The 24,187-nt window shown below is 41.4% G+C and overlaps 1 protein-coding gene across 8 annotated transcripts in view; it reads left to right on the plus strand.

The window, feature by feature from the left end:
• SHROOM2 (shroom family member 2) overlaps window positions 1-24,187 on the plus strand; it is a 117,227-nt gene that overhangs the window by 52,099 nt on the left and 40,941 nt on the right. For 2 of the 8 annotated variants that reach the window (XM_074535995.1, XM_074535997.1), the window contains exons 3-4: window positions 18,257-18,361; window positions 20,458-20,589. In XM_074535995.1, the coding sequence (XP_074392096.1) occupies window positions 18,257-18,361; window positions 20,458-20,589 (237 nt within the window). Of the gene's footprint in view, window positions 1-9,285; window positions 9,456-16,612; window positions 17,089-18,256; window positions 18,362-20,457; window positions 20,590-24,187 lie in introns of those variants that run through there. The other 6 variants (XM_026793793.2, XM_014267405.3, XM_074535998.1 and 3 more) reach the window with 5 other exon arrangements.

Below are 24,187 nucleotides of genomic sequence, written 5' to 3' on the forward strand. Positions count from 1 at the left end.
AGATTGTACAGTGCTGTTTCAAACACCTGAGACCTGAGCAGAAATCTGTGAATAAAAGTCTTGACAGTCATTTACAACATTCAGTTGGGAGATCACCGAAGTTTGTCGCAGTCTGAGCAGAAACCTGCTGAACACCACCAGTGCCCTTTCTGGGGAAAGGGATTTTCTTTTCTGTACAATTCTGAGATAGAGATGGGGGACTGTGAATTCTGTCTCTTACCTGTGTTTGGCCTTGATACTTCTATTTTCATAGGTACCAAAATGGTATAGGAAACCATCTGCAAAATTAGATGTATACTAAATTACTTTTAAACATTTAGTATACTATTTTGTCTATGGTTATGGTTAAGCATTGCTCAATAAACCAAATGCACTTGTGGAGAACCACTGTTGATTACAAGTGGAATCTAATTTGTCTTTCAATTAGATTTCATTTCTTCTGGAACTGGGAACTGGGGCAAAACAAATAGCAGTGGTTTCTCTCTTGTTGCCCAGAAGCCATAATTCCTCCTTTTTAAAGATTAACCTTGTCCTTCACTGACCAAAACCAGATATTTTTTTTAAAATTCCTGTATTTTCAACCAAACTTTGGAAATGTAAAGTTTGGAAACTGTAATAGGGCTTTCCAGGGCTGTGTCTGCATACATGTACAAGTGGACAGGTGTGATAGCCCCTTGCCACCCATGTTTATTGGAACTGACAGCTGGGTACCAGGATGTGCCCCTGCAGATATTTGGGAGTGGATATTTGTAACAGACACACACAGCTTTAAAGTGCAAGGCACAAACATTTCTGTGGGACTACGATTGGTGGAAGGGCTGGGCACTTTTTAACTCCCACTTTGCAAATTCACTTGAGAGGTGAGTTAGTACATTGCTGTGGGCCCCCTCTTTTTCTCTCAGCAGGATGGGCAGGTGTAAATGTGTGTCAGGTATGGACACATGCACTGCTCCCAGCCAGGCCTGGTGTTTGAGAGGGGAGTAAGCCACGTGTTTCAGGATTTGTGACACGGCATGACCAGGCTAGGGCACCTCTTTGTCTCCTTTGCTGCTGCCAGGGAGGTGCCATGGCTCACAGTGGGGTGGCAGGAACCAGATGGGCACAAACATCGTGCATCAGGCAAACTGCACAGCACCTCCAGGCCCAGCTCAGGAGGACCTTGGGATGGATGTCCTGTGCTTTAAGGAGTGCCAGTAATCCCAGCAGGATCTTTCTCTGAAGGAATGTTTAATGGAGCATCTTCCAAATAAACCACCCTGTACACACACGCTCAGTTGGGGCACACAGAGTAGACCAGCCCATATGGAGGTCCCCTCCTGCTCAGGTTTGCTTTTCAGCTTCCACATGGGCAAATGTAAGGCTGGCTGGGCCTCCACTGTGCTCCTCAGCCTTCAACTCTGTAATCCTGCACTACTGATTGAAGGGGAATGGACATGACAAAAGAAGGAACACACACTTCCATCTTATATTTTCAGCAAATTATACCTTAGAAAAGCCCTGATGAGGGCCATTTTTCCTGGTTGCATCACAGTCACTTAACCCAACACATTAACAGTGTGAATCCACATTCCCTTTGCTGTAACCCTAGCAATACTGCCCAGGATGTTTCCCATGCCAACTGCCTTTTTGGTGGGGTTGTACATCTAAAAAGCACTTTTATTTCCTAATTTTCTGTCCACCTCACTTGCCTCTTGGTTGCACTAACATGATTTGATTCATGCTATTAATGACACAGTGATGGATGCTTGAGGTGATTGTAAGCTTTAATTCTCCAGTTGATGGTGTATTGTCCCTGGTTTCAAAGAGCAAGTTGTTGTCCTGTGATTTTGGATGTTTGTCTTATACAGCTGTCAGGCTTCTCTCAAATACTTATGTCATGACTGACATGTTTTTGTTTTGTGACAACTTCCATAATTTATCTCTTGGAAAATCTAAAAAATCTGCCCTGTAAAGCTTAAATAACAGAAAGCCAAAATGACAACAGATGTCACAATATTTTGCCAAGGCAACTCTCTTAGGACAATGTTTGGGCTACTAGGAAGGGTGCAGACATTTCCTTGTAGGTAAAAGGAATATTCTGTAATTTGAATATGCTTATTCAAATGGTTACTTGTGGCACTGCTATTCAGTTTTAAGTAATTACCAAAATTGGGCAACAGAGCTTTTTTGTGGAATGGGATATCCATCAAACAGTAACAACTGGTGAGTCATGACTGCATTTTAGTAGTGGGTTTTTTCCCTTCAATCATGCATGCACTTGTCAGAATAGTTAATTTTGAGCATGAGTAGTCTCATCCAACTTAGTAAGAGCACTCACATGACTGAAAATAAAAAAAGTAAAGAAGTGCTTATGGGATCTAATCATAGCTTTTTACAAGGTGGTACTTTGGAGTTATTCTGAAAACTGCCTTCCACTTGTGAATTTCATTGTAGGTGCTGGAAACTCTAATATGTAGCCCCTTGCATGAGAGAGAGGAGAACAAGTGAGCCTTCTAAACTTTGGGAATCTGAAGACTTACTCATTTCACATAATACTTTTGTATGCCCACACAGATAATTTTGTGTTCAATAATACTGTAGATATCTTCAGACTCCTGACTGAAACAGAATTATAAACCCATCTGTTAAAGACCAAATGAATAATCTTTTTATGTCAGAGATGATCTTTGCATGTTGAAGGCATGCTTCTGTGTATGTTCCATATGTTTTGAAATAATTAATTGTTTGGGGCTGCTCTTAAGCACCTTAGAGTGTTGGGTTTTTTAACACTAGTCAAGGATGTGGAGATGTACATGTTCTATTTCAAGAGAGAAGGAATAATACTCCTATTTCAGGGTGTTGCAGTTTTCTCCTGGAAATTTTATTTTAGGTTACATATTTCCCATCCTGAGGATTAAATGATTGACAAGTTGGTACTTGGCACTTCTTACATGTTTCAGCATCAAGTATCTCCCATATTGAGTGTAGAGATTTTATGCTCTACTTGCTCAAGTAACTACATGTAACACCTTTCAATTTGAGAAGATTATAAAGAAGTTTTAAAATAATTTCTGAATCCAACCCTTAACTTCAGAAATGTGACCACTTCAAAGAAGGGCAGGAATGCAAATGTGTTGCAGATTTAGTTACTGAATAACTGAAGAAATTTACATCTTATCTCCTGTGCAAGAAACTCGGGATATTTTATGGTTGATTCTACTGAATCTGCATAATACTGGATCACCTGGCAAAGCAAAGTCTGGCACAGAGTCACAGCTGCCACACTGCTGAGTTGTACAGCCCTTGTGCTTTTAGGCCAGCTTCACACTGAGTGCGGAGGAAGGACAGAATGACAAAAGCCAAAGTTTGGGGAAATTTCTGATGGGTTGTTATAAAAAACAGAGTCAGTTCTTTAATCTGGCTCATGGAGCAGCCTTGGCAGCAGGTATGCAGCTGAACCAGGGCTGGCATGTGATGGGGAAGAAAGCACTCTGGGGGATGGTAACTGGTCTGGCATAGGTCATGTCAGAGCAAAATCGCTTTCTCAGGTAAAACCTGAACCCTGCCAGCTTGTGGCACAGTTCTTTGTGGAGGCTCTCTAATTTGCATCATGTGGCTAAAGTGTTTTAACCAAGATGGAGACAAAGTAGGGCTGGGCTGTCTCCTGAAATGCCCTGGGAAGAGGAATCCCTTTCCCCATTCCTGTTTTTGGGTCACCTTGGACGTGGTGAGGTAAATTACAGCTGAAATCAGTGTGGGAAAACACCACACCTGTGTAGAAAGACCAGCGTTTGGAATGTGGTTTCTGAGGAACCTCAAGTCATTTGGGATGGCTGTTGAAGGGTTAGCGTATTGTGGTGAGTGGCTGGGAGGCAAAACACACCTGTTGTTTCTGGCCACAAGCAGCACCAGGGTTCCTGTGGCTGTGTGCCCCAAGAACGTGGCAAGTTCCTTCTTGCTGAAGGCAGCGTTTCAGGCTGGCACAGGCAGCCCTGGGCTGCTCTGGCATTCACTCTGCCCATCCTGGCAGGAGGGAATGTGTCTGAAGGCTGCTCTGCTTCCTGCTCCTTCACCTCAGCCATGGTAAGATTGGACTCCTGCTGCTGCTGTTAGCGTTGGCCTTGCCAAAGGCTCTGTTTTTCTTCAGTGTTACTGGTGAATAATGCTTATTTTATATTTACCTTAAAGGTTGATTTCTTTAGCACTTTACATGGCATGATAATTTCTAAGATACTTGAAAATAAATCCTGCCAGAACCAATTTATTCAATGTGTGAAGCTCTTTAGATGTTTTCCAATGATAAATACTCATTATAAATGTTCTGTTATCCTTCTGAGGGATTCTGATAAATTATGGTAAAAACTGAGGTAAGAAGGTGACATCAGGAGTTTAATGCTGTCTAGCCATCAAAAGGTAGTAGAATGTGCAAAAAATAAGGATGAGGGAAAAATATTTATGTACCTTATATAATATACCATAAATCCCAAGAGCAATACTTTTATCTCAGACATCCACATGTGTATCTCTAGTTACCCAAGGCAGAGCAGGGAAAAACAGTTCCAGAATATGAGAGCTTTATCGTGGTAGTCTATTGTGAATTCAGAAGGCAGGAAGATTTATGATGTTATGCCTCATACAAATTAATACCTCTTTGTTGACAGTGCATATCTTATTTATAAATTAAATTGCTGTTCCATCTTGCTCAAGCCTGTACAGTTGGGCTGAGGAACAAGGAAAACCTGAGCAAACTGTGATGATGAAATCCTGATTTCTTCAAGTTAATGACTGAAGTCTTTAAGGGCACTAGGGTTGATAACTGATTTGCATTTATTTATTTTCACAGACAGAAGCAGAGCATTTTGCAGGTCTCTTTAGTTTCTTTCTATGTAAAATGCAATTGAGAGCATGGGATAGGAAAGGAGCTGCTGTGCTGTCACAAAGTCATACTCCTTCCAGCATTAAAAGAGGCTCTGTTGGCTGTAGTGGTGTTGCTGTTTGCTCCATTTTTCAAGTGCAGGATGACTGTCAGCTGGGAGGTCAGACCAGCTGGTTACCTGATACATGGGAGGAGAAAACCAAGACCTGTGCCACAGGCCCTGTAGGTCTTGCCATGGTTCCTGGCAAGGCACAAGGTGATTGTGTAGACATTTGTGTGAATTTTGGCATGTGAGAATGGGCATTTGAAGTAGGATATGCTGCTTGGTTGAAATTATAGGGGTTTCTACAGATACCCATATAATAGAATTCTGTCAGTAATTTTCTGTCAAAATACTGGTTCAATTTGCCATTGTAAGAATACCTGAATACTAATAGGTTGCTTTCATTACTGCTTTCTCTTTTAGAGCCTCCCCTTCCCCCTAGAAGTCTGTAAGCTTAGCATGTGTTTATATTTTTATTTTATTGTTTTTAAGTTCTAGGTCACTTCTTTTTTGGGGATACTTTTTGGAAGTCATTTCCTTTTATGATAAGATACTAGAAGCTGAAATTACAAAAACAGGAACTCCTCCTGTTTTGCATGGACAAAAGTGCTGCAGTTCCATTTGCTGCTTCTAGGAAAATAAATTGACTTTGTTGTTATAATTTGTTGGCACTTTTCTTGAAAAGATAAGTAAGAAGGGAGTACAGGGTATTCAGATACTCAGTACACAGAGATCATAAACAACAACAAGGCCTCAGTTTTGTTGTTTTAACTCATTGCGCTGAGTTTTAGTCAGCTGCAAACATTCAGGAAAAAAACTGGTAATACTAGAAAAGCTGTTTAATTTCAGGTATTGGAGTGGATCATTTTAAAGGTGTGAAAAATCCAGAAACTGCTGACTAATCTCCCTTTGAAACAAAGAGAGTCAATGCTCTATTTCAAATTCCACCTTCAAAAATAGAGACATTCAGAATATTTTCTGACTTCTGAAGATCACAGCTATAGCAATTAAATGTCTGAGGTCACTTTTTAGCTGTGCAAATAAGATAGTCTAACCACAGTCTTTATTTTTTTATTACACTGAATAGCTTGAAGTCTGATTTCTCTCTGTGACTGAATCCTTTGCTGGTAGCGCTCTCTTGTGGCTGTAACTTTCATTTAAACGACTTAAGGGATTTCAAAAATATGTATATTATTTAGAAATTTTTGCCTTAGGACACAACAGTCTGTGTTGGATAAGCATACTGTGGTGGTTTTGCAAGTTCCTAAATTAAATGTGGTAATATATATTTTAATAATACAGGAAGGTCAGTCTAGGCAAAAGTGTCCCAAGCGAGTTTCCCAGAAGATCTCAAAGGGACAGTCATATTGAGCATTCATGTTTTTAACCTCTTTTTTTGGTATATTTTTTGTGAAAAGCCATATGCCTTTGCATGGTGGACAAATGGGGGAGGCGTGGGGGGAAATGAAATCTGCCTTGGCAGCCAGTCAGGTGGAGGAGAGGCAGGGATGGGCACCTTCATTAACTGGCTTGATTGCAGATGCTGCTCTTCCTGTGGTGCTGCTCTTGCTGATGAGCAAGTTACTTCCTACAACTTTGGCTATTAAAAGGAATGAAAATTGATTTGGGAGACTTCTCAAGTGAAACTGATACATGTGTTCCTGGTGAAAACTTGAAAACTTTTCACCCTGAATCTGTGCTTTCTCATTCTGGGGATGGGAAAGGAGAAGATGGGGGGTTAAACCTTGACCTATTCTGGTTTTTAATGCAAATTTTTTAGCTGCTGTTTTAATTTTCAGCAAAGAGGCAAAGCCTAGGAGCTCAGATTGTGGTGGGCAGCGATTTCCTTTGAACTAGGGACATACAGTTTGCTCTCAAGAACAGTTACTAATGAGCAGTTGTTTGCTACTGCATAGACTTGGTACTATTGGGATTGTGCATCCAGTGTCATAACTTTATAAGCATGTCTGTATTATTAATACCCAGGGTGTGATGTTGGGTGTAGGCTCTTTTCCTTGTATGCTGTAACCCAACAGTACTGGAGTAATGATTCCAGGTTGTTTACTTAGTTGTACTCTCTTAGAGAGGCAGGTTTACACTTGAGATAAGGCTTTGAATGAGAGGGATCTTGGCCTCTGACTAAAAAATTTCTCTTTTGTAGGCTGAACTCTTGTGTGTGGCATTTGTCTGATCACCCACCTTCACTCATCTTTGGATCCTGTATGTCACATAAGCACTGTGATAATCCTAGTTCTTTCAGGGATATTTTTAAAATGTAAAACTAGTCTTCTGGGAAAGCTTTCATAGCAATTATGTGACTGTTTATAGCTGTTTTCCAGCAAATGTACTGCTGTGCCCAGCAGTTTTTCAAGTGAAGGTAAGATGAGCTTGTTTGCTATTTTGGCTGCAGTCTAGCAGGACAGCTCAGCAGTATCTGATTGCAGATTAAGACTGAAAAGAGGCTTTTAAAAGCAAATTAAAAATCCTATTAGTCAACTGTATTTTGAGGTTCAGGTTTTCTTTTTCTTTAAAATTAAAGAAATAGTTGGTTTTCCTTGTCTCTTACCACTCAATGTAATTCTCATTGTTTTTTTAGACAACCGATTCAATAGTATCTACCCTATGCAATTTATTCTTCTGTTATGTAGAAAGAGGATGACTTGCTTCTGGAAATCCAGGAAAAAAGTTCTTTTTTCCCACCTGAATTTTATTTCTCTATCCTTTCAAATAAGTCACCAAGAATAATATTTGTCAAGTCTGCATCCTCATTAGCACAGCAACAACTCCATGGTTGTTAGACTCTTTCTGAAACATTGTTAGAAAAGCCAGCCATTAAGTCACAGTCTGCCTTTCTGTGGACTGAGTATGCACATGCACACACACAGGAATGTGTGTTAATGTTAATAAACAAGGCATCATGCTAGGTTTAGCTTACCTTTATTAAAGGCTATTTCAAAAAAAAACCTAATTACCTTAGGTTTAACATCTGTGAGTAATCTGTACTCTCACCTTTATATGAAGTGCAGTTGTTTTTTAATAGACTATATCAATTTGGCTGAGACGGATTTAGCCAGATGCCATCTAACTTTCCAGTAGGTTCACACAGTTGAGCTGTTGGACTGCTTTGTAATTTCTAGTTGTCATATGCTGTCTTAACTGTATTTCTTATTAAAATCCAAATATGTATGCTTGCATAACATGAGACCACTTTTTGCCCTTTAGCCCACCTCCTTCCAGAAGTTTGAGTATTTCTGTAAATCCCCAGAACTTCCAGCTTTTCATTTACAATGTAAACACATCCTACTTTGACCTGTGAGAAGCTGGTCATTTTACACATGCAGGATGGGGGTCAGTCAGTTGGTAAGAATGCTGTGGTGCAATCAGTCCACTCTGTTATAGAACAGAACCGAAAAAATGTATAACTGCTGTTTAGTGTGATGGTCCAGTGGCACATAGGCCAGTGTCTAGAAGAAATTTTATCTTTTTTTCTGCTGTGCCAATCCTTAATGGTACAGTACAATTAATCTTCATCTTCCCCCAAAGAAACTCTGTGCAGCCTGTTACTGTATCCTTTATATCCTCAGGTATAATGATGGTCAACACCCATCAAGCAAGCTTACATGTGCAAATCTGGCTAGCAGAAGGGGCTTAATTGTGTGACTATGGACTAAAGCTTATTTTTTCAGAAGACTTTTTAAGTAAATTGTCCTTTGAAAGAACTCCCCAGAATTCATAACATCATTCTCCCTGGGGGATGGATGTACCTGTAGGTGATGATTTCCAGTGCCTGCATACTGAGGTGGTTTATTTCTAGGGATGTAACAGGATGCCTCTCTTTTAGGGAAAGTGCTGCTCCCTGAGAAGACTGGTTGTTTTTTATGTATAGGAAAAACATCTGTAACTCTCCACTACCACTGATGATCCATCAGCTCTTAAGAGATTTTCTTTTAGCTTTGTCATCTCATGGGTGACATTAACTTCTTTACAATGCAGTGCCCCAGACCCATCTATTTACCTGCCCGTGCATTTGCTTAGAATATTGGAAAAGGATAGAACTGATCAAACGAACAGTTTCAGCAGCATAATGCCAGCGCATTTTACAAGCGCCATCTCAAACGCCACTTCAGACGAAAACTAAAAATCCCCTTCCTTCCTTCTCCGTCAGGAACAGTCCTCTGATTTCATTTTTGGGGCTTTGCTCAGCTTTTCCCCGCCGAGCTCCGCAGCCGCGTTCGGCGGCGGAGTCGCGGGTCTGGCTAATCTGAAGCGCTCCGGCTCTTAGCGGGGCGCGCTCACAAGGCTCCTTTGTCAGTCTAATTATATCCCTAAGCTGGCGGCCGCAGATTAGCTCAGGACAGCCGGTGGCAAGGGCTGAGGAGCCCCATGCTCTGCTCGGCCGGCATCGCCCGTGTCTGCCGGGGACAGAGGCCGGGAGGGTGCCAGGAGCACCCCCGGTGCCGGCTCGGGCCCGTGGCCTGGCCCTCGGGCCGGTCCCACTGCGCCGCCGGGAGCTCTGCCCGGAGCCGCAGGGAGGAGGCGCCGCAGCACGGAGCCCGGGTAGGTACGGACGGCTCTGCCAGCCTGGACAGGACGAGGGACACTCGGCAGCTCCTCACCCCTTCCTTCCGATGTTGGCATAAGCCAGTGCTCAGGGTGCCTTTCTCTTGGCTTTTCTCTGTCTTTTGTAACTTGTTGGATGAGGGGGATAAAAAAGCTATGCATTGTTGTCTCAAATGCATCCGATTACATTTTCATTATAGGATTGTTGAAGTGGAGTCTCAGGTGTGGAAGAAGGGAGTGACTTTGAAAAGAGTATTTTGTTTTTGCTTTCAAATTTGCCTCCCATTTCTCAGGCAGACACGGCTTCAGTGTGCTTTGTCTTGCTGAGCAAAACCACTCCTCTCCCAGCTGGGCCAGGCACTGGGCTGGTTTGTATTGCTACTTTCTAAGAGGTCTGCAGCCGGTTTTGTTGGGTGGTCTCTTCATGCCAGTATGGGATGGAGACAAATGGAGCGGCAGAGTCACTCTTAGTGGGACTCAAAGTGTCGAGGCCTGAGAGTTTTTAGGCCTCAAGCTTTTAGTGGTGTGGAAAGAACATTTGGTGGAAAAAGTTTCCCAGTGAAGCTGTGAGCTGTTTGCCAACATGTACGGAGCTTACACGAGGGTGGAAGGGGATTTTTACAGAACAGTGCAAGAGGAAATGAGTATTTTGATAAACGTGAGACCAAAATGGTTTGTTCTTCATAATAAATCTAAAGAAAGAGTTATGGGACTTCTGTTTGTAAAGGAGAGGAGTATGAAGTACTGAGCAAAAGTGGGGGGAAAACAGCCTAATCATTTAAATACACTTGTCTTGCACAGTTTGGGGAAGGGGGAGGGAGTTAAATGATTAATTTAGGATATTTTTTTTTGTCACTGCCAGGCAGTCACTGCTTCCAGCTTCTCAAGCATATATATGCTGAGAAGGTGAGTGCTAGAGCAGCGTGGGCTCAGGATGAGTTTCTGTCTCGATCTTCTTAGTGGGGACCAGATGGGCCAGTCATCTCCATTAGAGAAATCCTTAATCTGGTGAGGCTAATGGACCCTCTCACACAAGAGGGCTGCTCAGGTAGGATCTCCCCGCTGTATTTGTGGGGAAGGATCCCAGAAGAGTTAGGATCAATGTCTGCAGGTTACTGTTGATTTATAATAACATAATAATACATAGCAGAGCACTGGCAGATAAAACCCATCGCACATTTCTGTGGCTTCACTGAACTTTGAGTAAAGCTATAAAATATTAGACATCCATTAGTCACTTGGAGCTCATATGTGGTAGTCAGTATGTCTCAGTGATTTTTTTTTTCTACATGAAGATACCTTTTCTATGAGGTTGTTTAGACATCCTTGTGCAGAGCTCTGCACCACCCTAGGAGTGTTAAAAGCCAGCTTTGTTTCCCATCTGAAGGTGACTAAATGCAGCACATATAATGCAGACAGCTGAGAACCCAGAGGTGTATTCACTGCTCCAAGTTTAGTAATAGTGATGTAGGTACAATTTGCATGTGAATGTAGTCATAGTATCTGTGTGGTCTGTTGTGAGATTGTCTATAGATGCCTTGGTTTATGCAGGAAGAATGCATGGATGAGCTCAGTTATTAAACTACTTGCTCATTTTGGAGGGATGCTGATAATTTCTGCAGCTTTTTAACAAACAAGCTTTGGCAGCAGAAGTAACTATGAATATTAACTAGAGAATTTTTTCCTGTATTTTGTCATCAATTGTAACTGATCTCGGTTTGGGAAATTTAGATAGTTTCTGATTTGATTTTTGTGTATCAAAGCATGTTTCAACTTGTGGGCAATTATTAATCTACTTTTGCCAGATTTACTCTCTTGTAAAACTTACACTTGGTGATAATTAGGGTGGCTAAAGATTGAGATATGAAGGGGTGGTGTGAGCTGGGCTGGAAGAAAAATGATCTATTGAAGATTTGTGTTGTTATTGCTGTGAAGGGCTTCTGTTTTCAATTTTGCTTGGAAAATAGCTTTTATTTTGCTGTGAAGTGACTGAACCCAGCGTTCAAGTCTAATGATGTTAAATTGGGTGCATATATTGGCACATTCAGTTTCTGTAAAATAAGCCTAAAAACCTAGTTCCCCAAGCAAAATCAGCTCTGTTCCAAGAATCCCAGAAATGAGAGTTGTCTGGTCATTATTAATGTTCTAACTCCAGGTGATTGTGTTTTTGGGCTGCCATATATCTGCTCAAAATGAGGGTTTGTACTTATTCCTAGTGTATCCAAATCAAGGGAAACAGCTCTGTTTCTCACAGAATGAAATGTCAGAAGATGAAGCAGGACATAGAACCAGCCTCAGCAGAGGATCCAGCTTCTTGCACTTGCCTTTACTGCAGTCCCATCACCCCCCTAGGGATGGAGGTCATGGATTGCATTGTTAGGGCCAGGCTCCTCCCCACAGGGTGGTAGGAGCTCTCAGAGACAGCATTGTACCTGCCCATGCAGATTGCTTCTACTTCCATTAAGAGTCTACACAAAATGTTGGAAATATTTGGCCTGAGGTAGTACAGGCATAGGAAGAGAGTAGCTCATGCTCCAAGAAGTTGCAGGAAAATATCTGCCCTTTGCCAGTGGAGAAATGGTAGATGGATGTGTAAGTGTTTCAAATTGTGCTGCTGTTTGTTATAATGCTGTTATGGCTGGAGTCATCAGTTGGAGATTGAGAACGGGATTTAACTTGGAACTAACAATTAATTTCACCTGAAACTTGAGCTGCCCTGGGAGGTAAGGAGGGAGAGGTTACTTGGATGATTGTGCGACTGTAACCACTTTATGCCTTGGGCTTCCAACATGTTAAGGCAGCTGAGATTTCCTGCCCAAATTACGAGCTCTCTAATGTGCCAAAACTCTAATGTCTGTTTTAATCTGAAAATAGTTTTTTATGACAATAAAAATACTTTTTATAAACCATGCTGTGTATCAGAGTGTGATTTACAGCTGCATAGCTACCTCAATTCAGTGGAAGAAGTAAAAATTTTTAGATGCACTAGTATATGTAATCCAGAAGGGGATTTCCAGAAGAGGAGTTTTTGGGGGAGTTTGGTTTTGGTTTGGTGGGATTTTTTTCATTTGTGTTTTTGTTGGTTTTGTTTTGTTTTGGGATTTTTTTGTTGGCTTGGTTTGGGGTTTTTTAATATTTTTTTTTGGTGGAGCAGATTTTTCTTTCAAATCTCTATTGTCCTTCTGAGACCAAGATGCCTCAAGGGAAAATTTCTACATGAAAAGCTTATTCGGTTCTTTATTAATGTGGAAAGTAATGTAACTTTTTACAGTATTATACTCATTTTTTGTCTAAGTTATGGCTAAGCCAGAGTAAATGGGTCGTGGATGCTGTGTGATGTGACCAGTATTTATTTGGAACCTTACTTGAGAATTCCAAGTGTTGTGAGAAGCAGTGTTAGAGTATTTAACAAGTGAAAGCTTGTAAATAGATGAGCAATAAGACTTTATGTGGGCCTGTTGAGTTGGTTCTACTTCTTACTCCAATGGGATTTTTTGGATGAAAATAACTATATTGTTTCTAATAGGGATCAGCAGTATTGTTCTAAAGATTTACTTAATTAAATATTTAATTAAATGTTCCTGCAGTGCATCTGATGTAACCATTCCTTTTGTGAACAAGGCAGATGTAAATCCAGACAGGTTTTGGCTTCATTTGAAACAGAGTTCCATTCACGTGTTTTTTGTATTCAGAGAGTGACCCTGAAAGAAAGGAGGGGATGGTATGTGTTGTTTTTATAAAGCTCACGACAGATCTGCAGAGATAAAAGACATGGCCCTAAAGCATTTGCCATCATGATATACCAAGAGTTTTTTGGGTTTTTTGCTCACCATGAAAAGACATTTTACACATCTTAAGTTTAATCTCTGTAATATAAAGTAAGGGTGTGATACTTCTACAGTTAAAATTTCAAGTGCTGGTGTTTCTCCCTCTGCTGGGAAAGCCCTGGTTTTTGGCTTTTTAGAGGGGCTAATGCAGTTACTGTATCTTCTGTTCTTACTTAAAAGGATGTTTAAGGCTCTTCTGGATGGGCAGTCTGTATGCTGGCACAGAGTGTACTTTAGAAAAAGCATTTAAGTTGCTGCTGTCTAGCCCCAGGACAGTAGGAACTTGTGGCATCTTAGACTGAATCAGAGGGAAAGGCAGTAGGACAGGCTGAAGAGAAAGGGAAGGAAGTGGCTGAGGCTGTGAGGATCTAGAAAGCAGCACAGAGATGAGTTCATAAGTGGGTAGTGGGACATGCTTTAGCAGTGGGAAAAGACCAAAAAAGCAGTGGCTGGAGTGCAAAACCATCAGCCTGGTCAGAGAAATTGTGGATATTTTGGAACTAGAAAAGCCTAAAAAATTGCTTTGCATACATGTATAAATCTATGCATGAATCTATATAGAGAGATAGATATGTGTGTGTATATACATATAATCTCTATTGGATATGAGTGACAGTGAAGGTTTACTTCAAAATATATTCTGGAAGATTTTTTTTAATTTGGGAAGTCCTTTAATTTCAGCATGGAAATTTTCAGGAGGGCTCTCTGTATTTTTCTTCCTTTTCATATTCTTTCTGACATACATACCACCCTCCTTCCTTTATTTTTAAATAAATGAAGAAAAAATAAAGCAGGAGACTGTTCAGAAAAAGTGTTCCACCTAAAGTTTTGGATGCTTTTTCCTCACTTGGTTTGCTGTTAGATACAAAGATATAGATGTACCTTTATGTCAGGAGACAGGACAACACTGAAAATGGCAAGGGGAATTGTATTGGACTTAATCAAGAGCTTTTTTATGGAATTGATAACAACTGGTTTAGCCTAAATGAGGATAACTCTTGCATGTATTTATTTACTGAGAACGGCACAAGAAACCATTCACGTTCCTTACAGAGTTTTGCTGCTGGGTGATAGCTTTTTGCCAGATTTTTGATACTTCGTTTCCATATTTCCCTGGCAGATAGATCTGCCAGTGGTGACTAACATAGCATGAAGTAATTTGAATTCTATGAATATAGCTGTCTGAGATAGATAATAGCAAATATCTTTGTATAGGATGATGACTCCTTTGGCATTCTGTAGAAAGGAATGTTGTTTGTCTGTTTTCAAGAGAGGCTAAGAAGAGAGATCAAATTAAGTGCTCATTTAAAAAAATATTTCTTCATTTTAGAAAAATCATCTAGTTTGAATCATGAGCTTCCATGTTAGGCAGTTGAATGAATTCTTCAAATCTGCAGTGACAAATACATATAACAGCTTTTGGAATGAAAAACAGTTATATTGTCAATTTCTTTTTATTTGAGGCCGCTGTGGGTAACTGCAGACTCATGGTGGTATTCGGCCTCCTTTTTTTTTCCTGCCAAGGATTCAGAAGACTAGCAAAATCCAAATATGTTTTTAATACATTGAATAAATGATTTAGCAGTTCCTTTGCAGTGCGTTTTTGCATACCCAGTTAATTACATTATATGTTGGTCTTCTGGTGTGTTTTAATTTACTAAACAAAAGATTGGTGAACTACAAAAAACCCTCATGGATTGGGAAGACTTTTGCTCCCCCAGCATACACAGATTTACTAAAAAAAATTTGTTAATGAGGTATTGGTATGTCTAGCCTACTGTTATTGTAAGGGAGGGGATGTGAGAAAACTGAGAACTTTGAAGCTGTTTGGGATTTATAAGTGGACAAACAAGAGCCCCTGTGCTGTCACTACAAATTCTTGACATTTTCTGTACATGGAGTAAAAAAAAAAAAAAAAAAAAATGTGTGAGCAGCTTGCTGAGGACACTGCAAAACCTGAACTTTTCCTAGGCAATTTGGGTGGCTGGCATGGGGCAGCATGTTTGTAACTGGTTCTGTTTCTGCAGGACAAACAAGAGCAGTGTGGTTTGGTTTATTTGGCTTTGACACAGTCTAAGGGCACCTTGTGAGCTGTAGCTCACAGTGCAGTGCTCGGGTGTGCTGCTCATTTGAGGGTGCAGTGATTGCACTTGACCTTTAAGCCTGTGCAGGTTTCCATTTTATCTCAGAGCTGCAGCCTTTCTGCATTTCCTTAGCCTTGCATCTTTGGCATGTTTAGTAGCCAGTTACTCTGGGATTCAGCAACATTTCTGGTTCTAGACAAGGTTTAAAATGACTGCCAGTAGTTTGGACCTCCTGCTGCAATTTTGGAAAAGTGAACTTGGGCTATTTTAAAAACAAAGTTTTCAACAACACAGGCTTTGCTGCCCTGCTGAAAAGCTTTGAGTAGCACTGTGGTGAATGGAGGGAGAAGAGTTTTATTTTGATAGCTGCTGTTCAGCATCACTACACTGACTGGTTCCCAAATTCTTGTGTTTGTACCTTGAAACATGGTCTACAGCTTTCTGTAGAAACATAAGTGACTGAAAAGGGAATATATCTGTTTTTAAAGAATCTTTAATATAAATGATTGCTACAACAGTTTTCACTCAAAGATTTAGGGCTGACAGTGTGTAACAGTAAGAGTTAAAAAGAACAGATGCTTCTGCTTTGGGATTTTTTTGTCTTTGTAGATTCAGCTCAGTTCTAAGTGAAGCCACTGACTTGTCCATCCTTTGACTTTTGAAAAATTGGGATTTGTTATCTAAACCCAGGTTTTATTAGGGTAAAGACCCCACCTTGAGTACTGCATCCACCTCTGGCATGCCCTGCACAGAAAGGACGATCGACCTGTTGGAGTGAGTCCAAAAGAAGCCACCAAGTTGATTAGAGGGTTGGAGCACCTCTCCTATGTGGAAATGCAAAGAGAACTGGGAATGTTCAGCCTGGAGAAGAGAAAGCTTTGGGGTGACATAGTAGCAGTCTTCCAGAGCCCAAAGGGAGCCTATGAGAAATTGGAGAGAGACTATTTTCAAGGGCATATAGTGACAAGACAAGGGGGAATGGCTTCAAATTGAAAGACAGTAGGTCTAGATTAGATGTTAGAAAAAACTTCTTTGCTCTGAGGGTGGTGAGGCACTGGAATGGGTGTGTGGAGAAGCTGTGAGTGGCCCATACCTTAAAAACATTCAAGCCAGGCTGGATGGGGCTCTGAGCAAATGACCTGCTCTAGTGGAAGGTGTCCCTGCCTTCGTCAGAAGGGTTGGAATGAGATGATCTTAAAGGCTCTTCCAACTCAAAGCATTCTTTGATCGATTCCATGATTAATTTCTTGTCACATCAGATACAGATGAACAGTGGGTGACACAGCATTTGCAAGGACTGGTCTCTAATGCTCACTCCTGGTTAGATGTGCTGTGGGGAGCCCTGGCTGTCAGCGATTACTGCGGCTGTGGAGCGCAATTGTGCAGTCCCAGGGCTGCAGCCGCTAGGAGAAAAGCCACCACCGTGTGGTCACGGCAGAGCTTGCCTCTGTGCTGGCCTCAGGAGGGCTCCGTAGGGACGAGGAACGATCCCGGCAGGAGGCGGAGGATCGGCAGTGATGGCGGCGCCGGAGCCGCGGCCTCCCGGGCACAGCGCACGGCAGCCGGCAGGGGGTGGGCAGGGAGAGGAGGCCGGGAGGGAAGGGAGGGGATCTCGGCAAAGGGAGACACGGCCCGTGGGCTTCGGGATAGCGGCACCGCCTGCCTCTGTCCCGTGCGGTGCCGCTGCTTGCAGGGAGAGCTGGGCAGCCTCAGCCCGAGGTGTGTGCCAGCAGCTGCGCCTTGGCCCCTTCAGCAGGGGGCTGCAACGAAACATTACCAGACTAATCAGATATTAGGAAGAAATTCTTTAGGGTGAGGGTGGGGAGGCACTGGAACAGGTTGGCAGAGAAGTTGGGGATACCTCATCCTTGGGAGTGTTCAAAGCCAGCCTGGATGAGGCTGTGAGCAGCCTGCTCTAGTGGGAGGTGTTCCTGTCCATGGCAGGGGTGTTTTAACTGAGTGATCTTAAACTGATATTCCAACCCAAACTATTTTATGGTTCTATGAAATAAATTCTAGCAATTGGTTTTCATCTGCATGCAGGTGCCTGGAACTGCCTGTCACATTTTTGCTTTGGTTACTATAGATGCACAAGCCTGTATAGCAGGGTTACAACAGAGTTACTGCTGTTCAGTAGATAAGAATGATACAGTATCTGTTGGAGAAGGTGGTGCTGGGGAAATACATGCTTCTGTTGTTGGATCTGCTGGCTTTTTTTATCTTTTTCCCTTTGTAACCTCTCTTCTGTGCCTATCAACATTTTCCTTCCAGCAGCTTCTGTAAAAGCACTGGTAGAAAGATACTTTCAGTGAAATGCTTTTAATAATGCTTCCATTAATGCTGGAGGTTTTCTGAGTTATAGGTTCAGATGATCTCATTCTGTCACTCAGGGAGGTATTACATTAGAATGTAAATGCTCAGCTTCCAGCTTCTTCAGTTGTCTGCAAAATATTCCTGTTTTGAATCTCTGAATTTTTTCTTTCTAGTTCTTCTATCCATTTGCTGAATTTTGGAATAAATTTTTTATGTTGCAGTCCCCATTTTAGAAAAAATCGTTCCTTGAAGTGCAGGATAGATTCATACCATTTAATTAGAATAACTGTCAGAAAGTACTGTTGACTGTGTACGGTGAATTAATTTTTAGTCATGTGTGGGAATTTCCCAACAAAAGCAGGTGTTTGTCTATGAGATTCCCCCTTCTGGGTATCCCACCAGTATTTTTAGGCTGTTCAGACCATTATGTCAAAAAAAAAAAAAAAAAAAAACCCTCTCAAAAATCCTGTGTGGCCACAAAAACAGAAAATTCAACAGAACCTGTAAATTCTTGTCCACTTGCCTTATGCCACAACTCAGTCCAGTCTGTTCCTCCCCTTGCTTGGCTGCTCAGGAAGATGAAAGTGGTGGTGGACATTGTAGCACAGAAAATGCCTTCTGAAAATGACATTCATGTAGCGAGGAACTATCTTATCAAGATCTTGACAAGTTCCATGAGGTACAGTACTGACTTACATGTGCATCCCTTCTGTTTCTTCCCAGTGCTTGGATTCCTCCTGCCATTTGTCAAGCCTAAACTGTCACAGAAGCCCTCTTCCCAATCCTCCCAGCCTTCTTTTCCTTGTGCTCCAAACGCTGCTTGTGTTGTGCTAGTTTCCTAGTCTTGTGTTTCCTTAGCAGTACATCATAGAAAAGTAATTGTCTCATAAAAGATAAACCTTTTCAGCTGAATTGATGCCTCAAGATCTGCTGAATTTGCCTTACCAGGCATTTGTGGTATGCTGAGTTGTTGTCAGTACTATTAAAGATGAGCAGTGGGGGGAAAAGCTCATGTGATATTCTGTGCAGCTGAACAGTGGAATTGTAACTTTTTCCATACCTGCACACAAGCTTGGAGCAAGCAAGGATTGTCTGGAGCCTGTCATCGTATGGCTGAGCAGAATCTTTTGCACTTGTTTGCACTGAGAGTACTGGGGCCCCTCCACTGTTCCTACCAAGAAGGAGCAGCTAGAGATGCTCTGCTTAATAGTTTTCTCTTTTGTCACACGGGGAAGAATAGGCTTTTGTTTATGGAAACAATTACTTCTTTTTTTAGTGACAATAATGATGCTACACTTTGTAGTGAAATTACAGTTTCGCTGTAGAATTGTTATTCTCCTTTTGTAATCCTGCATGCAGATTTTGGAAAGGCAATTGATCACTGATTTCTCCAGACCTTGCTGAATGTACTGTGAAAAGTCATGTACTCAGAGCTGACCTGAGTTTTGAAGATATTTGCTTTAGTTTTGGTCTCTAAATGCAGTGGTGGAATGATAATAGACAAATATATAAAAAGGGGGAATGAGTAAAAAATGTAGAAGTACCTTTTTACAGTTCAAATTGAAAATATGGAACACTTCTTCAGTGTAGCAAATTACTTAACCTTGGAGTAACAGATTTCTTGAGTACAGAAGTGCATTTAAAAAATTGTAACAACTACAGGTCCTATAAGCCTTTATTTCATACTTGGACTTCAAAAGATGGGATTTGTCAAACCTCATACTGCATCTAAATTTTAAATTACACTTCCTCCAGGACAAGCCAAGAAGAAGAGCTATTAATTACTTTCTAAGAAGGTCCTGCTTCATTCCCAAGTGAGAGGGTCTTGACAAATGGCCTGTAATTGGCATCTGCTCACTGAAACAGAAGTGGCTGGATTCCGCCCAGAAGGCTTATTTAACCTTAGGGAAAAAAGAATGCACTTACTCCATGAGTGCTGAATGCTGTAACAAAACAGAAAGTCCTTGGAAGGCAATGCAAGCTGTAGTTACTAATTCCTGAGCAGAAGGAAGGAGGTAGAGGAGTATGAAGCAGTTTTTCAGGTACATAACTCTAACAACAACCTACTGTTGGTACTTCTTAGAAGGGATATCTTCTGTTAGGTGAGCAGGAACATTTGGAGGTAATATCCAAGTAGATATTTGGGGACTTACATGATTCACTGAACTGATACTGAGATGTATTCTTTAAAAAAAAATCCCAGGAAACACCAAAGCAAACAAAACCTCCCTGCATATCTGGGATGCCAAACATTTCAAGAGCTGAAGCAGAACTTGCCTGGAGTTAATATGATTGCTTGTGTCACTAACTTGTATGAAACAATGTGCATGGCTTTAATTCTTCCTGTCATTAACTATTTTTTTCCTATAAGCTCCTGCTATATGCACCTACCTACAGTAAAATCTTACCTAAGCCTTACCGTTGGCAAGTTGTAAAAGAGTTCAAAGTGTAATATTAGCTTTAACTATTAAATCTCTGGATACATGTCAGGCCCTTTAAAATTTATCAATCTCTCTTCCTTGTAAAAAACACCCACCTCACCACGCATTTAAAAAAAAAAAAGGTATTTCAGTGCATCTCAAGCATTTTAAAGAAATGGTGATGTCTTTTCAAAACTGGCATGCATGCACGTAGAAAGTTTTGCTGTCATTGAAAGTCATTATACCTCAGTCCTATCTGTGAAATGCTTTAATGCTGCCCTGGTAGATTTTTTGCTGTATATACCTTATTGAAGTGTTTGCATTAAAGCAGTACCTGTGCCTCTGTTGCTTTCAGAAGGAATGACCTGGCCTGCAGGCCGCACTCCTGGCACGCAACCAAATTTACCGAGAGTCAGCCTGAGGCAGCCACGTCACACCTCGCCTCGGCCCATGCCTGCGCCTCCTGGCACTCCAGCTACCATGCAAGGTGAGTCTGCTTGGCTTACACACATGCAGCTCCAACAGCCAGCCTACAGTGATGCAGCTCATGTTGCTGAGGGTTTTTATAAAAAACAACCAACACAGAATTGTGGTGTTGTACTTTAGAGTTGCCTGTCCTTGCAGTGCATGAAGGGGAAATTGGGGAAGTTTGACGTGTGGGTGAGTGGAGTTCTGAAACGGTCTGTGATATGTGCATGTGATTGAAAGGTAAGAAACTAGCTTTAAAGGCAGTCACAAGGTTCTGCCTCTTGTTCTGCTTTTCCTTTCAGTGTCCACTGGGAAAATCCTAAGGCAAAGTAACCATAAAAATTAACATTCATGAAGTGAAATAGGAAAGGTAGAAGAAGATAAAAATACTGTTTCAAACAATTGAAGGGGCTTTATCTAAAGAGAGGGTGCAGAATGCTTTACTGTTGCCTTTTAAGGTATTACTGGTTTACTGTCTTTCTATAATCCTTCCCTGCATCTGTGATCTTGCTTGTCTAGAGAGGTAATAAGACCGATGGCTTTCAGTCCCTGTTCAAAGCACTTTAATATTTGTTAGGTCACATTCAACACTAATGGAGAAAGGCTGACACCCAGGCAGTTCTAGCTGTGAAACTCTAGACCTTTAGGTAACGCCTCTGTGTCTGGTTGCAGGTTCTTGTTTGTTTCCTGCTCCTAGGTTACATTCTTTGTCATTTTCATGGAAGATTTTCTTGGTTTTTGGGAGGGAGGGGGTGTTAATTTTTTTTTGCCTTTTTTTTTCTTTTTTTTTACTTTTTCCTCCTCAGTTACACTGAGCATTGCAGAAAATTAGTCTGGTGTGCAGTCCCGGTTTGTGAAGCAGACTTCTGTGCATTCTCTGCTGAATCATTACTCCTTGGGGTTAATGTTTTGTGGTAGTCAAAACAAAAGAACATTAATACTTCAGTATTTTATTTTATTTTTTTGTCGAATTTTTACATTTAGATGAACATTTACAATGTTTTTACATTGTTTTCTTAGGGAGCTCCCTACTGTTTTTAAGTTAAGTTTTTAATCTGCTCTTGAATAAAGTTGATAGGGGTTTTTAAAATGTTTTTTGTAATACTTTATTAGTAGAAATTTTAGAAACTTTGATTACAATTTCTGCTGATTTACACTGATTTAAAGTTTGTGTTTAAATATCATATAATAGATTTAGATATAAGTTTTTAGATTGTTTTAGATTTATAGATTCATTGATTTAGATTTATAGATTTTAAGACAGTAAAAGTCCTTGTACACAGAAACAAAATTCAGAAATTTCTGAAATCTTCTATAGGGTTCCTCATTGCAATGCTATAGCTAAAGAGTATTTCTACTATTAATGAGTCTTCTCTACTAAGCTGTAAATCATTATATGCTTCCTGCTCTTCCTGGTGGTTGTCCTTGTACCTTGTAAAAGTAAAAGTAAAATACTACAAGATGTGTCTCAAGGTGTGTTTGATAGGAGCTGGGTGTCTCCCAATAAAAAAAAGAGAAAAAATGGTTCCATGGCAGTCTGAAATGAGGTTTGGGTGGGAAATTCTGGATGTAAAGGAAGAGGGGATGGGAACAGAGCAGTCCTCTCCCCTCACATATCAGAAAGAGCCACAACTGCTGGCAGACACTAATACTAATAAAAACAAGGGATTCTTTCTCACATGCTGCTGAAAGATTTAGTGGCCTTAGCACAGTCTCATATCACAGTTCCCAGGTCACTGCCATGCTGAACCCCTTGGCTACCTGTGCTGCCCACTTAAAAGACAATATATTTGGGAGATTTGTCAGCCCTGGTGTTTGTTGTCCAAGACTGTTTCAGAGGCAGAGCTGCTTTTACCATGCTGCTGCTGGAGGATACCCAGCATTCCCATAGTGGCAGCCCAAGGATTTTGGTACTTTGGGGATCTCAGTTGCAGAGTGGGGTTCTTGGGGCTTGCTGATCTGCAAAAAGAGGTGAGCAGCCTCTGAGATTCCCCACTTTACAAGTACATTTCACAAAAAGCTCAGCTGATCAGAAGGCACAGCAATCAGTAGCTAAAAACAGCAGTATGCAAAGAGATAATTGAAATAGCCCAAGGAGGGGATACATTTCTAGCCCAGGCATCCCATCCCTGGGCTGTTTCTGGAATTTCATGTCCTTCCTTGAACTAAGCATCTGAAATTGGTATTCAAAGCCTAAAATCTCTTCTGATTATGCCTACCTGCATCCTCTCAGTGAGTGTGAAAATTCACTAAATCACTTGTAAAACATGGAGAGTTCATGGGGGGAGGGGGCACACGCCACACTTTGTTGTGTTGGTGGAGTGGGGCACAGCTGGCCAAAACAGCCCCATGAAGACTGTCCATACTATCTACTGTTAGGTTAAGGTATGGGCAGTTTGATTTGCTTTAGGGTTTTTTTGGTTGGTTGGTTTTGCTGGGGCTTTCTTTTTGCCGGCCTGATGAATTTGAACATTTGTAAAGGTGGATGAAGCTAGAGGAAGACAGCCCAGAAGAGGCTGTAGGAGGGAGGGTGGTCCTGGAACCCAGCCCTTCACATCCAGCACTACATGTATGGGGGTTTTATCATGTGATTTCAGGGCAAAAATTGTAAGTTATCTTTGGGAGCACTAGGCTGGATCTAGATGCCTCTCATGGAAGGCTAGAGAGCTGGAACTTATAAAGCTTTTGATTTCCCTCTGTGAGTTTTCTGTCTTTTTCACAGAAGTCACACCTTAATAACATGGTGCAGACTTTTTTTCTGGCCCATCCTAAACTAAGGCTGAGTTTACTTTTCGAAATGTAACTGAACTATCTTAAATTGCTGAAAGTTTAAACCCTGCATTTTCTTGCAGTAGGGTATACTGTAACAGAGGAGCCTTTGGGTTTTTTCTGTGCCCCCGGTTGTGCAGATGAACCCAGCCACCTCTTCTGCTTCATTCTGGTATTGCAGGTGTGGCTGTGGGACCAGTGTGCTTTGAGAAGGCTACCTAAACTGAACTTTTGGGGCAGTTAGGGTCAGGTGCATCTGGTTTGTAATCCCATGCTGTTGCTGAGAGGAGATAATTTCTGTAATGGTCTAGGAGCCGAAGCTCATGCCCCAGGGTTGGGAAGGGTGTTTCCTGGCCAGTGTGGCCAAGGGATGGTGTTTGTAGATTTTTCCTGGACTTCACCTACCCAACTTTGACCAGCAGTGTAGGTGCTTCTATGAATCTGCTCTAAAAGAGCCACTGAGAGAAGATTATCCCGGGATGCCAGCCAGGCTCAGGCAGACCTGGCCTCTGCACTCTCTTCCATGTCAGGGTTCACAGGAGGATTGCCCTGCAGTTTAGGACCACAGGAGGCCACGCTCTGCATTAACATGGCATTAGAAACCTTCCTGTCCTTTAAAGTGCTTGCTGCTTCTGCTGGGTTTCCTTTAGGCATTTCCCAGCAGGGCTGTGACCTCCTGTGATGATATCTCTGCTTCACATTTGATACTGGCAGATTTACATGAGACCTGTAAACTGAGGCTTTCCTGTACAAGTGGCATCTTTCTTTTAATTAATGCCAGGTATCTGTTTGGATTTCATGAACCTCAAGGTCTTTTCCAACCTTAATGGTTCTATGATCTTCTTAGT

This window comes from Zonotrichia albicollis, chromosome 2 (assembly GCF_047830755.1).
Source record: "Zonotrichia albicollis isolate bZonAlb1 chromosome 2, bZonAlb1.hap1, whole genome shotgun sequence".
Classification (NCBI taxonomy): domain Eukaryota; kingdom Metazoa; phylum Chordata; class Aves; order Passeriformes; family Passerellidae; genus Zonotrichia; species Zonotrichia albicollis.